At 36.8% G+C, this 14006-nt stretch overlaps 1 protein-coding gene across 1 annotated transcript in view; it reads right to left on the reverse strand.

The window, feature by feature from the left end:
- The window catches only part of LOC127252917 (myosin-8-like), a 49824-nt gene that overhangs the window by 1600 nt on the left and 34218 nt on the right, over window positions 1-14006 (reverse strand). The window contains exons 31-36 of the mRNA XM_051277307.1: window positions 9804-9887; window positions 2414-2584; window positions 999-1127; window positions 711-887; window positions 216-335; window positions 79-149 (exon numbers count right to left, since the gene is read on the reverse strand). Coding sequence (XP_051133264.1) covers window positions 79-149; window positions 216-335; window positions 711-887; window positions 999-1127; window positions 2414-2584; window positions 9804-9887 — 752 coding nt within the window. The remainder of the gene's footprint in view (window positions 1-78; window positions 150-215; window positions 336-710; window positions 888-998; window positions 1128-2413; window positions 2585-9803; window positions 9888-14006) is intronic.

Raw genomic sequence — 14006 nt, forward strand, 5'->3', positions numbered from 1 at the left:
ATGGAACAAGGTTTCTTAAGTTGTGAGCCCAGAAGTACCGAAAAAACACTAAATGTAGGGGGCGGGGCCAAGAGATACCTATTACAGAGCTGAACATTGACATAAGAGAAAATATCTGTGAAGAGGTGCTGAACAATGACCAAAGGAACCTGAAATGAAAGTGTCAGAGAATTGCAGTAAATGAATTGAGAAAGAATGAAGTTAGTTGTACGTACAAAATTATCTTTGAGCAAGCTAAGAAACCCATTTAATACATCAATGATGCTTTGCCAGTGCCTCATAGAACTGTCCTTCGAAGATTGATCAGAAGAGCTATCCACAAGTGCTTTGGGTACCTGATCATTGCATAAATATAAATGGATACTGCCCATGAGGTCATACCACAGGCTGAACAGTGGGAGATTCATCAAAAAATCAAGTGCAAAAAGTTCCAAATAAGGATGAACAGTGGAGATTCATCAATCACCTATTCCAAATAACTTTTCATTTAATACACAATTATTTAGTACCGGAAAAGTTATAGAATGTACACTTCAAGGTCTAAATGCAGAAAGGGCAGAAAAATTAACATCATGAATGTCTTAAGCAGTGAAATATAAATACCAACCTAAAATTAACATGACGTATAAAGAAAAATTATATGAATAATAAATTTATATTAAAAAAAATAATAATATAGCATTATATTTTCAAAAGAAAATTCTTGTTACCTGTATTAAAGAAAGCAGTTGAAACAACTCCTTCTTGGCATTATCTCGAAGAAGTCCGTAAATTGTCTCAACATAAGCAGCTAGCTGCTCCTTGAAAAGGATAGCTGGATACTTGGCTTCAACCTGTTGGACTCCATCAAATCCGCCTATATTAATTGCAGGGGAAGACCGGAACCCCTGAAATTTTCACTTGTAAAAATTTATATGGAAAAACAAAGGAGAATTTATCTATCAGTGTATTTCACTACTGACAAAAATTACTAGACGAAAACTATTTAATCCTCATACTTGGGCCACTCTTTCAAAAAATGAGGCTGGCTGTTTTGCTGAGGGATCTTTCAAAGTTCGATCAAGTAAAAAAAACAAAGTTGAAGCGTTGGAAAGCCAGTATGCCAAACGTTTAGTGTCTGCCTCATCCTGCAATTCAATGCAGAAAAACAGTGTAGATTATATTTAGTGAAAGCCATGGAAATACAAAAGGGATGACGTACATTAGATTTGGTGAAAACTAAGAAGATATTAAGCCACTTTCCAAAATATCATTAACTGATTAGAGACTGAGTTTGTAACCAATACATCCTACAAACCAAGATCATTTAGTTAATAACATGGAGAAAAGCATTTAGTTTTATCAATAGTTTTTTGTGCAATTATATGTAATGATATTTAATATAATCTATTCGTTGTGAAAAGAAAAAAGAAAAAAGGATTTGATTAGAACAGCTTTATACTTTGGGCTAAATGAATTGGTGAATTAAATATTTCAGTTAACTTGATTTCAGAATCTGAAAATAAAATGTCCTTAGATAATGATGTATCTGTTATGAACTTCTGGACGGCCGTGTGATTTGGGCCAGTCAGAAGCCTCAAAGTTTGGGTTCCCGTGTTGGTTTGCCTTCAAAACTCTCCACCTTTTAACTCCATGAAGCCTAGTAAATGTTGCATTAAATCACCTTGTAACCTACCTTAATTTCGATAGAGTAAATCACCTTGTAACCTACCTTAAGTATTAAATCTTCCTTATAACTCCCTTCATAAGTCATGTATTAAAGCTTCATTAAATCTTGTAACCCCCAGACATGGCTTCCACTCCTCCGAAAGATGAAAAAATTCAGAACATTTGAATATTTTCTAAATAGTATGTCTAGGGGGATCAATAATATCATGTTAATTTATGTACATGCAGTTAAGAATGAGTATAATCTAAATCCAGATATCAGTTTATACTGTTAGAACCATTATTATAGAAAGAACACAAGGAACATAATAAGAAGTTTATAACCCAAGTGATTCAAAAGTTAATCCTATAGTTTCGATCCATTTAAAGAAAATGCACAAATCTCAATTTGGATGTAATTAAGATTTATTAGGCCCTAGATTCCCACCCAATTTCTATCCCTCTGTTTGTTCCCAGCTCTCAATGTTCTGTTTCCTTTATTTTAATTCTCCAATCTTATTATCTATAAAATATCTTTCTTCCCCACCCCCACACCCTCAATCAAAAGGGATACATTTAAATAAGGTACACAAATCTCTAGAAGGAAACTGGACTTACAGTCTGGTGTTAGCAACATGCATAAAATGACTGACGATGAAAACACAATATTCAACCATCTTTCACTCTTTCTAATACAATGTTCTATCTAACAAAACAATGAACAACTTTGAGTGCTTAAATAAAATTAAAATTTTCAGTAATATACCTCTAGGGCAGAGCCTACAATTTGAATAAGTCGATCAAATATGTTAGTTTTCTCAGCTTCAAATGATTTCCAGTTAATAAGGCACTTGTAAATGGTAAACGCAGCAACTGGTTTTTTTTCACTGAATCCAAGATCATTTTCAATGCACCTGATACACGTATCAATATTCTCCTGAAACAACAAAAGAATGGGGTCATATAGAGAAATTGCAGAATTAAGAAAAACCGATAGCAAGATAAATTTATTCATCAAGTGAACAACACAAAAGACCAAGGTGAAGAGCTTAAAGCTAACTTATTCATGGTGCTCTGGTGTCCAGAAGTACATGAGAAGAAAATGTACTTCATAGAAAATGGTCAGAAGTTTGTCCAATCAACTTGATAGAGGTGTCAAGACAACAGTAAAACTTAGAAATGGTGAAGTAGATGAAATTTAAGAAAGTCTCAATGTTAGTACGAATAATAATAGGTAAAGTATCTATATGATGCGTTCTTTATTCAATACGCAGCTCAAAACTCAGTGTTAATCAAATACTTCAAAAATAATTTCGGTCTATTGTTTTAAGGAAGAGGTTGCTTTATTCAATACCCAGCTTGAGGGGGTGTTATATATATATATATATATGTATATGTACATGTATATATCTTATTTAGTACATAATTGTAGATTAGTGGTCCAGGCCCAGATTGAGAGTATTTAGTCTTATTATATACATGTAATAATGTAAATTGTAATTAGCTTAATTAAGAAAATAGAATTCTGAAACATTCTATACTTCAACTTTAAAAAGGCTTTTGATAAAGTCAACTAGTCTACTCTTATAATCATCCTCAACAAACGGAATTCGAATATAAATGAATATCATGGATGAAAGGTATTTCCTTATAGCCATCTTAAATTATGATAAATGAATAACGGACGCACATTTTAAAAGCATCACAAAGATTTTAGACAAGGAGATAAGCTCTCTCTTATCTATTTATCATTGTTGGAAACTAATTGGCAAATAATTTGAAAGAGCGGTTAACTTGGATTTGTTAAAGGTGATTAAATGAGGATCATCTGGCCAACTTCGGACTCATATTCAGTTTGCAGGCAACATAATAGTCTCTATCATGAACTGTTGAGCTTCTTATTTCATGTCCACATTGTCTCTTTTTCTCTATTTCTCTATTTCTTTGTTTCTTTGTGTTCTTTCATCTCTTCTAAGTTGTGCATATATATGTATTATTGTTATGTTAGACTACATTTAAGAATGACTTAGTTTAACTCATGTTTCATCGTATCAAAGACACTATATCTATAAAAAATACCACCCAACAATATTTTCTTTCATTTTTTTTTTTAATTTTTTTTCCTAATCAACCCATTACCTGTTTCCACCTTAACTCAGAAATCAACCACACCATCCAAACCAGGAAGCCTAGTTAGTGTCACCAGAGATTTATTCATGCAGCATTGCATGAGGGCCATGTACTGGAAACTAACCGCTGACAGTGACAGGTTGGTTCTCTCTCTCTCTCACACACACTTCCCCCTCCTTTTCATTCTGAGTCAAAATATTGTGACATATCCTTTTCAAATTGATTGGAACCTAGCATTTTGCTACTCTTTTCTTTTAGCCTTCGATTTCAAAAAATCCCAACGTACACATCTTCTTAATTTTATGGCATCATAGTTCATTGAGGTCTCCCAACAAGTTGTTCTGTTCCCAACTCTATAGAACAACCTTGGATATCACATTCCGGAAAACAGAACAACCTTTATTGATGGGTCCTACAATTCTATTCAAGGTGTTGCTATTTCTTTGTTTCTTCTTCACTCACTCTTCAATCAACACTATTTTCCCAAACATTCCTTTTAATCTCATCTCAGTGAGTAAGCTACAAGCCAATTAAATAGTTGTGTATGCTTTCTTCCCAATTAGGTTATTACCAAGGATTTCACGGTCAATGTTCTAATGTATTATTTCAGTAAATTACAATCTCTTAGTGCTTGTTTATCCCTACTTCACTCACTGAACATTGTCACCTTGGTCATCCAGCATTGAATTATGTTATTGTTAGATAATCTTTTATATATGTGTTTAGTGTTTAGTTGGACTTATAGTTCAGCCCATTAATAGGATTAGTAGATGCCCATATGTGTTGTAGATATATATTCTACTTTGTACAACTTACATATTAGAATAATAAAAATATACGATTCTCATGGCATCAGAGCCATTCTCTACGATTTCACTCCTTAGTCGCCGTCGGATGCTAGCGATTGACTGCTCAGATTCTTCCTCTGCTCTCAGCACGCTCAGATTCTTCAGATTCTTCTTCTGCTCTCAACCGGTTTGTGTCCTACAATGAAATCATTGCCGCCGCTGTTTCTGAGAATTGATGCCGGTTTTGTTATCTTTTGAGGCGTCTCGGATGTTTTTCTCTCTTCTTGCCTTTATCACCCTTTGATTTTAATTAGTCTCTAATTGGTGGTCTAAATTTTGTCCTAGTTGCTCGTGAAATTTATTTTGGGGTGTCCATAGGGCTGCTCCAAAATGGCCAGTGCAAGTTCTTTCTTGGCACTCTGTCAGGTACTCCTACCATAACCAAGGTTAAATTACATGGTGGATCAAATTATGCCCCTTGGTAAAAAGCCGTACACATTTGGTGTAATGGACAAGGATTATCGGACCATCTCATCACAGAAATTGGAAGTATTCCCGGGGACAAGAAGGCTGCGTGGGAGAGGGTAGACGCGCTTTTACTCAGCCTACTTTGGCAGTGTATTGACGTGACTTTGCATCCTATTTTCACAAATTTCACTAGCTGCTATGAGTTGTGAAAAGAGGCTGCCCTTTTTTTCACCAACGACTTCAAATGATTGTATTAAGTTGTCTCTTCACTTGTAGACCTTAATCATCAAGGTCTTACAATGCCCGAGTACTTGGGGAGGTTAGCATCTATTCAGGTAGAGTATAACTATGCCTTTCCACTTGCAACTAATGCCGCAAAGGATCTCGAACAGCGCAACACCTTTTTATGGTTTGCGCACTTGTTGGACTCAGCCCAGAAATGAGTTCTGTTCAGGACCAAATTCTTTCGGAATCTACTGGTCCAACCCTTGATGATGTCTTCTATAGGTTTCTTCGGGTGTCTTCCACAATTTTAGAATCCATGACGTCTCATGATCAATCTGTTCTTGTGTGTGGACCATCGCATACTCCTAAACCTATGTCCAGGACATCCTGTGGAGCAACTAATGGAATGAATTGCAAAAATTGGCCTCGCTGCAGTTATTGTCATCGTTGGGGTCACACTCGAGAAAAATGTTTTAAGTTGAATCGTCGTCAATCACATACCAATGTTGTTAGTGCGTCCGACTCTATGACTTTGAACGATGCAGATTATGAGGAATATCTTAAGTTCCAAGCTTTAAAGCAGTCCTCTACCATCATGTTTGTTGCTACGTCTAGTGAGTCCACGCCTATCATTAGTATATCTCAATCCTCCTTATCTTTGAATCCTTGGGTTTTTTACTTTTGGTGCTTCTGATCATGTGTCTGGTAATCCACGTTTATTCTCTACCTTTAAAAAGTCTCATTATTTACCTTCTGTTACATTACCGAATGGTACTAATGTGTCTACCCAAACCATTGGTACAACTCATCCTTTACCACGTTTATCTCTTGATTTTGTAGTCTATATTCCTAATTGCCCTCTTAGTCTTATGTCCATTAGTAAATTAACAAAGTCTCTGAATTGTTCAGTCATATTTAATGGCGATTCTTTTACTATTCAGGACCGTAGTACGGGATAAACGATTGGTGCCAGATGTGAGTCACATGGGCTTTATCACTTTACCGTACCTTCCATTCCAATTTCTCCGGATCCTCTCACTATTGTTGCCACAGTTTCTCCAGATTTACTTCATTAGCAGTTAGATCATTCCAGTTTGTCCAAAATTCGTCTACTTGTCACGCGTCTATCACAGTTGTCATCTTTGCCTTGTGAGTCATGTGAGCTTGGAAAACAGTCCCGTGTGTCCTTCCCTAAGCACGTCAATATAGGGCATCTGAGCCTTTTGCTTTAGTTCATTCAAATATTTGGGAGCCTTTTCGTACACTATCTAAAAACTCAATCTAACTTTTCTATCAAAGTCTTGCGCAGTGACAACGGTCGAGAATACCTGTCTACACCCTTCAGTGATTTTCTTTCATCTCATAAAATCATCCATCAATCTTCTTGTCTATACACTCCTCAGCAAAATGGGGTGGCAGAACAAAAAAACCGTCATCTCATCGAGACTTCTCGTACACTTCTCTTACACCATTATGTTCCTTTGCATTTTTGGGCCGACGCGATCTTGACTGCTTCATATCTTATCAATAGGATGCCTTTTTCTGCTTTGCATTAATGTATTCCGTTTACCTGTCTTCACCCAAATGAACCATTATATTTTCTGCCTTTACTTATGTTTGGTTATACGTGTTTCATTCATGACCATTCTCCTGGTCTATATAAGTTACGTCACGAGCTCTCAAATGCGTTTTTCTTAGGTATTTTAGGGTTTAAAAAGGATATAAGTGTTACTCCCCATCTGCCGGTTGTTACTACTTTATTTCTGATGTTAGTTTCTTCGAGTCCTCCTTATATTTCTCAACCACATCTACTTTTCTTCCGTCTTTCTCATCTGTCCCACCATTTCCGTCCCCTTTGAGTGGAAGTCTGACTTACCCAGATTCATCTCTATTGCCTTCTATTGCACTATCCAGGTCTATAGTCGCTGCACATGGCTCTCTCAAGCTCCTATTTCTGCTTCTGCACCTCCTGTGTTAGCCCTTAGTCCAACTGTTGACTCACATTCGGTACCACCTGTTGTTCCTGATCCTGCAGTTCCACATCGAGGTAATCGTTCTACACGTAATCCATATCCGGTTTACCACTTTCTCTGTTATCAACGTTTGTCTCCTTCATATTATACTATAGTCTCTACCTTAGATTCTGCGTCACTTCCCTCTACATTAGGTGAGGCATTGGCTCATTCAGGATGGCATCAGGCTATGGTGGACCAAATGAGTGCTTTGCAAGCTAATGAAACTTGGGATTTGGTCCCACTTTCTCCCGAAAAATCTATAGTTGCAAGCCGTTGGGTTTATGCTATCAAAGTCGGTCCTAATGGCTCTAGGAATTGTTGTAAGGCTAGACTTATTGCTAAGGGGTTTACTCAAGTATTTGGTCAAGACTATACCAAGACCTTTTTTCCTGTTGCCAAAATGACATTTGTTCGCTTATTTATGTCCATGGCCACTACACATGGGTGGATGTTGCATCAATTAGATGTTAAAAATGCATTCTTATATGGTGAGCTTTAAGAGGAGATTTATATGGAGCAACTTCCCTGGTTTGTTGCTCAGGGGGTGTCCGCTCTTGTGTGTTGGCTTCGTAGATCTCTCTATGGCCTAAAACAATCACCTCGCGCTTGGTTTGGGTGTTTTACCCATGTCATACAAGAATTTGGGATGATACGGAGTGAGTCAGATCATACCGTTTTCTACATACATGCATTGGAAGGGAAGTGCATATACTTGGTTGTTTATGTAGATGATATCATCATAATTGGCAACGATCTAGATGGCATTGGCAAGTTGAAGCAGTATTTACATAATCATGTTCAAACAAAAGACTTGGGACCCTTTAAATATTTTCTGGGCATTGAGGTGGCTCAGTCCGAGAGAGGTCTTGTATTGTCACAACAGAAGTATGTTCTGGACATATTAATTGAGACAGGCATGACTGATTGTAAGCCAGTAGATTCTCCGATGGATCCCAATTCAAAGCTTCTTCCAGGACAAGGAAGCCCCTAACTGAACCTGGACGCTATAGAAGATTGGTTGGTAAGCTTAATTACCTGACGATCACTAGACCCAATATCTCGTTCGTAGTTAGTGTTGTGAGTCAATTTCTTCAGTCTCCGTGTGACTCTCATTGGGATACAGTTATCCGTATTTTGCGATATATTAAAAGTTCACGGGGGAAAGGGTTGTTGTATACTAACCATGGTCATACTGACATTATTGGCTATTCAGATGCTGATTGGGCATGATCTCCAACTCATAGACAATCTACCTCTGGATATTGTGTCTTTGTTTGAGGTAACCTCGTGTCATGAAATATAAGAAACAAGATGCCGTTGCTCGGTCTAGCATTAAATTAGATTATCCCGCCATGGCCTTAGCTACTTGCGAGCTAATGTGGATCAGGCAAATACTCCATAAGCTTAAGTTTTGTGAATTTTCAAAGATGCAATTGTTACGTGATAATCAAGTTATGCTCCACATTGCCTTTAATCCAGTGTTTCATGAGTGAACGAAACACATTGAAATTGTTTGTCATTTTGTTCGAGAGAAGGTATTATGGGGTGTATAGTCACTGATCATGTCTCATCCAGTGACCAACTTGCTGACATCCTAACGAAGGCTCTTCAAGGATTTCGAACTGAGTTTATTTGTTACATGCTTGGAACATACGATTTATATGCTCCAGCTTCAGGGGGAGTGTTGGATAATTTTTTATTATATGTGTTTAGTGTTTAGTTGGGCTTATAGGTCAGCCCATTAATAGGATTAGTAAAGGCCCATATGTGTTGTACATATATATTCTACTTTGTACAACTTAAAAATTAGAATAATAAAAAGATATGATTCTCAGTTATGATGATGTTCCAAATTAAAAGTTAATATCTAACTCACACTATGACTTTTATCAGCTAGCTAAGCATCATAATTTTCCTTCTTTCCTTGAATCAGATAAGGAGTTGAAAAACCATTTATGCTCTTTCAAACAAAGATTTTTTAATCCACTCAAGTAAAGCCCAAATTAGGTTTTCAATATTTTTTATATTTGTAGATGATTTATCCAAGACGATTTGGTTTTCTCTACAATATTTTCCATCTTATGTTCATTTTGTGTTGAAATTTACAATCAATTTTGTTGTTGTATTCTTACACTTTGTGATGATAATGCTTAAGAATGTTGATCTTCTAAGTATTTCCCCAATTACTTCGATCAACATGGCATTAAAAATCAACGTTCTTGTCCACACACTGGGGTGGTTGAAAGAAAATTACAACATGTAGAAGAAACCACTCGCGTTAATTCCATAAAAGGACGAGTGATGGGAATTGAAATCTTTCTAGGTACTCCTGTATTTGGAAGAGTGATAGAATTGAGATCTTTCTATCTTAGGAAGATTGGTGAGAATTGAAATATTGCCTAGGCACACTCATCAAGTCTGGTATATGTTTTCTTGACCCCCAGATTAAAGCATCACAAAGATTTTCGGCACAAAAACTCCATGTCATGGAAAAAAAAAAAAAAACTTAAAGCCAAGAGGAAAAACATACCCGTTGCCTTTCAATATGAGAATTCCTCAACTCGCTATCAGATTCAGTTCCGTATTTCTTGGTGGGAGTTGCACTCTGAGGATCCTGCATAACCAGATTCAAAACATGCATATAAAGCATACCAATGTAAAATATTTTGCACATTTTGTGAAATATAGATTGTATTATTGTCATATATTTCATCATAGGTTAGATAAACAGCAATTTCAGATTGATGTGGAGTAAGCATGGCTTGACATAAAATGGTTATGGTTGATTTAACTTCTTAAAAGGGGATCTAGAATACCTGGACAAAAATGTACTGCTACATTTGATTGCATGAAAACTATATAGCTTATAAAGATTTACATTTGAATAGGATTTATATTGACTTTTAATTATAACTATGTATATATATATATGCAAGTACAGTCCGGTGGAGGAATCAGATCATTTCCTCTATTCGAGTCATCTGGTCACCCTCCTCTTTCCTCTCATGTTGTCCGGCCTCTCTTACCTCTCTATCAGGCGTGCGAGATTACACACATTTTGGGTCAGGTTTTGACTGTCACCCCTTTGTCAAAGTCAGCACCTCCGCCGCCGCCGGAAATTCATCTGGGATAGAGTTAGTTCTGGGCAGTGCATCTGGGGGTGTTCTGTTTGGTACAGTTTTGTTGTTTTTGGTGCAATTTTGTTATCTATATAATTGGAGATCGAAAATCAGATTTAGGAGGACAGAAAAGATTGTGATTCATGAGTGCCAATTATTTCTAGAATCACTGAATACAAGCTAAATGGATCAAACTATCTTGATTGGTTTAAGACCATCAAGATGTATCTTCGGAGGATTGGTAAAGCTACTCATTTGGATAAGGATCCTTCCTTGGTTACTGATGCATGTTATGATGATTGGTTGCGAAATGACTCCCGACTAATCCTTCAAACTAAGAATTCAATTGAATATGACATAGTGAATTTAATTACTCACTTTGATATTGTTAAAGAATTGTTGGAATATCTAGGATTTTTATACACAGTGGAAGGTAACGTCTCTTGTATATATATATGATGATGTTTGTGAGAGCTTCTGTCGAGCGATAACGCATTCCGTATGTGAGATCATTTGGATTCTGACAGAGTTGGGTTTACAAATCTCAACCCCAATACAATTATGGTGTAACTATCAGGCAGCTCTACACATAGCTTCGAATCTTGTATTCCATGAACGGACCAAACATATTAAAGTTGACCATAATTTTTTTCGGGAAAGGATCCAAAAAGGAGTGGCGGTCGCAGGTCATGTGAAAACAGAAAATCAAATTAAAGATCTATAAACCAAAGCTTTAGCTAGCCCTCGGTTCAAATATCTTTGTACAAGTTCGGAATGATCAATATCTATGCTCTAACTTGAGGGGGAGTGTTATATATATTATTAGATATATGTATATATTAATTAGTATCCAATTATATTGTGGGTCTGGACCTAAAGTAGTTAGTGTTGTATATATATATATATATGTAATATTATTGTAATTTTCGAAACCATAACTAGTGAAATAAACTCACGTACATTGTTAAGATGAATATAGAACCACCATGATAACTTTGTCCATGAGATGGTATGGATACAACAATTGATGAAAGAGATTGGCCAAAAACTTAAATCTTCCTACAAAATTAAGGTGTGACTACTAAGCATCCGTACATATTATATCTGTTATATATGTATAGTGTTAGACATACGTATATATATTAATTAGTATCTAATTATATTGTGGGCTTTGACCCAAAATAGATTAGGGCTGCACATATATATGTAATTATATGATATATTTTAAGTTAGTGGAATAAGCTTACGTTAACATGGTATCAGAGCAATATTAGGGTTTTGGGGTAGGTTTTTTTGGAGGCTTATTTCTCTGTCACCGGAGTTGCCGCCACCGGCCCTGGTCAGTTCCTGGTTGATACAGTCTGGGCATATTGTGGTCTGTTCTGCCTTGTTCTGGTTTGTTTTGCCCTGTTATGTTCTATTCTGCCTTCTCTTTTCTGGGGCAGTAGTCTCTTTGGTATAATTTTGGTCCATTTTGGTGAATTTTTGGTGTGTATATAATGGGAGATAGGGAATCAGAATTGGAGGAACAAAAAAGATGGTGATAGATGGAGTGCCTATTCTCACTGTGTCCTAGTATAGTTCGGTTAATTCATCTTATTCAATTAGTGGAAACGCTGAATCATGTAACACCGATAAGTTTTTCATTTCCTTTGCTTCCAAGTTGGCCATTGATACTGGAGCAACTGGCCATATGACTGGTAACCCGAGCCTTTTATCTCTATTTGGTCTAGTCATTCATCTATTACCCTTGAGAATGGTTTGAATGCACAAGTAATTGAGGTTGGGATTACTAATCCTACATTGAGTCTTCCGTTACAGTCCCCGTATTATATATTCATCGCTTTGCGTTTAATTTGATTTCTGTTAGCAAATTAACTCATGACTTAAACTGTTGCATCTCATGTTTCCCTGATCATTGTTTGTTTCAGGACCATGTGACAAAGAGAATTATTGGTAGTGGACATCCGTCAGGGGGCTCTATATCCTTGATATCCCTACACCTACCGAGTCAAGTCTCACGTTGCATGTTCTAGCACCTATACTCCATTTGAAGTTGATTGTCTTCTTGGTCATCCCTCTTTGTCCTTACTAAAACAAATACATCCTAAGTTTGCTTATGTCAAGTCTTTAGAATGTGAGTCATGTCAGTTTGATAAACTTCATTTAGCGTCTGTTGCTCGACCAAATAAAAGATCAGGTAATCCGTTTGAGTTAGTTTACTGTAATGCCTGGGGTCCTTGTCCGGTGGTGTCCAAACTAGGTTTTCAGTACTTTGTTACTTTTTTGGATGACTTCTCTCGAATCACAGGGATCTACTTCATGAAATCTCGATTCGAAGTCTTTTCTCATTTTTCTGCCTTTTGTGCCGAAATAAAAACTCAACTTAATGCTAAAGTCCGTTGCCTACATAGCGATAATGCCAAAGAATACTTATACGATCAACTCAATCAATATGTGTCAGCATGGTATACTTCATAAATCGTCATGTGTTGATACACCCTATGAAAACGGGATAGTTGAACGCAAGAGCTGACATCTCTTTGGGACTGCTTGTGCTTTGTTCTTTCAGATGAAGGTCCCAGAGATGTTTTGGGCGAATGTTGTTTCTACGGCATGCTTCTTTATTAATGGTCTGTCATCATCAGTTTTGAAGGGTACGACGCCTTATCAAACTCTGTTTCCGTCAAAATCCTTGTTTTCCATTCCTCCTAAAATATTTGGGTGTCTATGCTATGTCCGGGATATTGGACCACACATTACGAAACTCGATCCTAGGTCTAATAGGTGTCTCTTCCTTGGGTACTCTCGGGTTCAAAAGGGCTATCAGTGTTATTGTCCAGATCTTAACCATTACATTGTCTTCTCTGATGTTGTCTTCTTTGAGTCCACTGGTTTTCCTTTTGGCTCTAATACTCCTGCACCCGTTCCGGATGATGATTCTTTAATTTATAATGTATCTCCATCTCAAGCTCCATATAAGCCTATTATGTTTCCGCATGTTTACTCGCATCATCCCAGGTCTTCTATGCTATGTCCTGCACCAATTTCTTCTTCGCATGCGTTTCTGATCCTCTTTTAGAGTTTTTTGATCTTCCGCCCATACCTTCCGAAGCTCCTGAGGACCTCTCTATTGCTTTTCGAAAAGGTAAATGTCAATGTCCCTATCATATTGCCTCAGTTATTTCTAGTGACCACTTATCGTATCGATCATGTTTGTTTCCAATTTGACTCTATATCTATTCTTAAGTCTCTTTCCAAGGCCTTATCTCATTCTAGTTGGTGTGCTGCTATGATTGATGAGATGAATGCATTGGACTCTAACGGTACGTAAGAGTTGGTCTCTTTATCGGAAGAGAAACAATTGATTGGTTGCAGGTGGCTCTATAGAGTTAAAATTAATTATGACTGTTCTATTGCTCATCTTAAGGCGCGACTTGTGGCTAAGGGTTATGTTCAAACTTATAGTGTGGACTATTCTGAGACTTTTTCTCCGGTAGCTAAGTTGACCTTTGTTCGTGTCTTGATCTCCTTAGTTGCACATCATAATTGACCATTGCGGCAATTGGATCTAAAGAATGCTTTTACCTATAATGATTTAGTTAAGAAAGTCG

The sequence above is a fragment of the Andrographis paniculata genome, unplaced genomic scaffold (assembly GCF_009805555.1).
Source record: "Andrographis paniculata isolate CXL003 unplaced genomic scaffold, ASM980555v1 Contig49END, whole genome shotgun sequence".
In the NCBI taxonomy this organism is placed as follows: Eukaryota; Viridiplantae; Streptophyta; class Magnoliopsida; order Lamiales; family Acanthaceae; genus Andrographis; species Andrographis paniculata.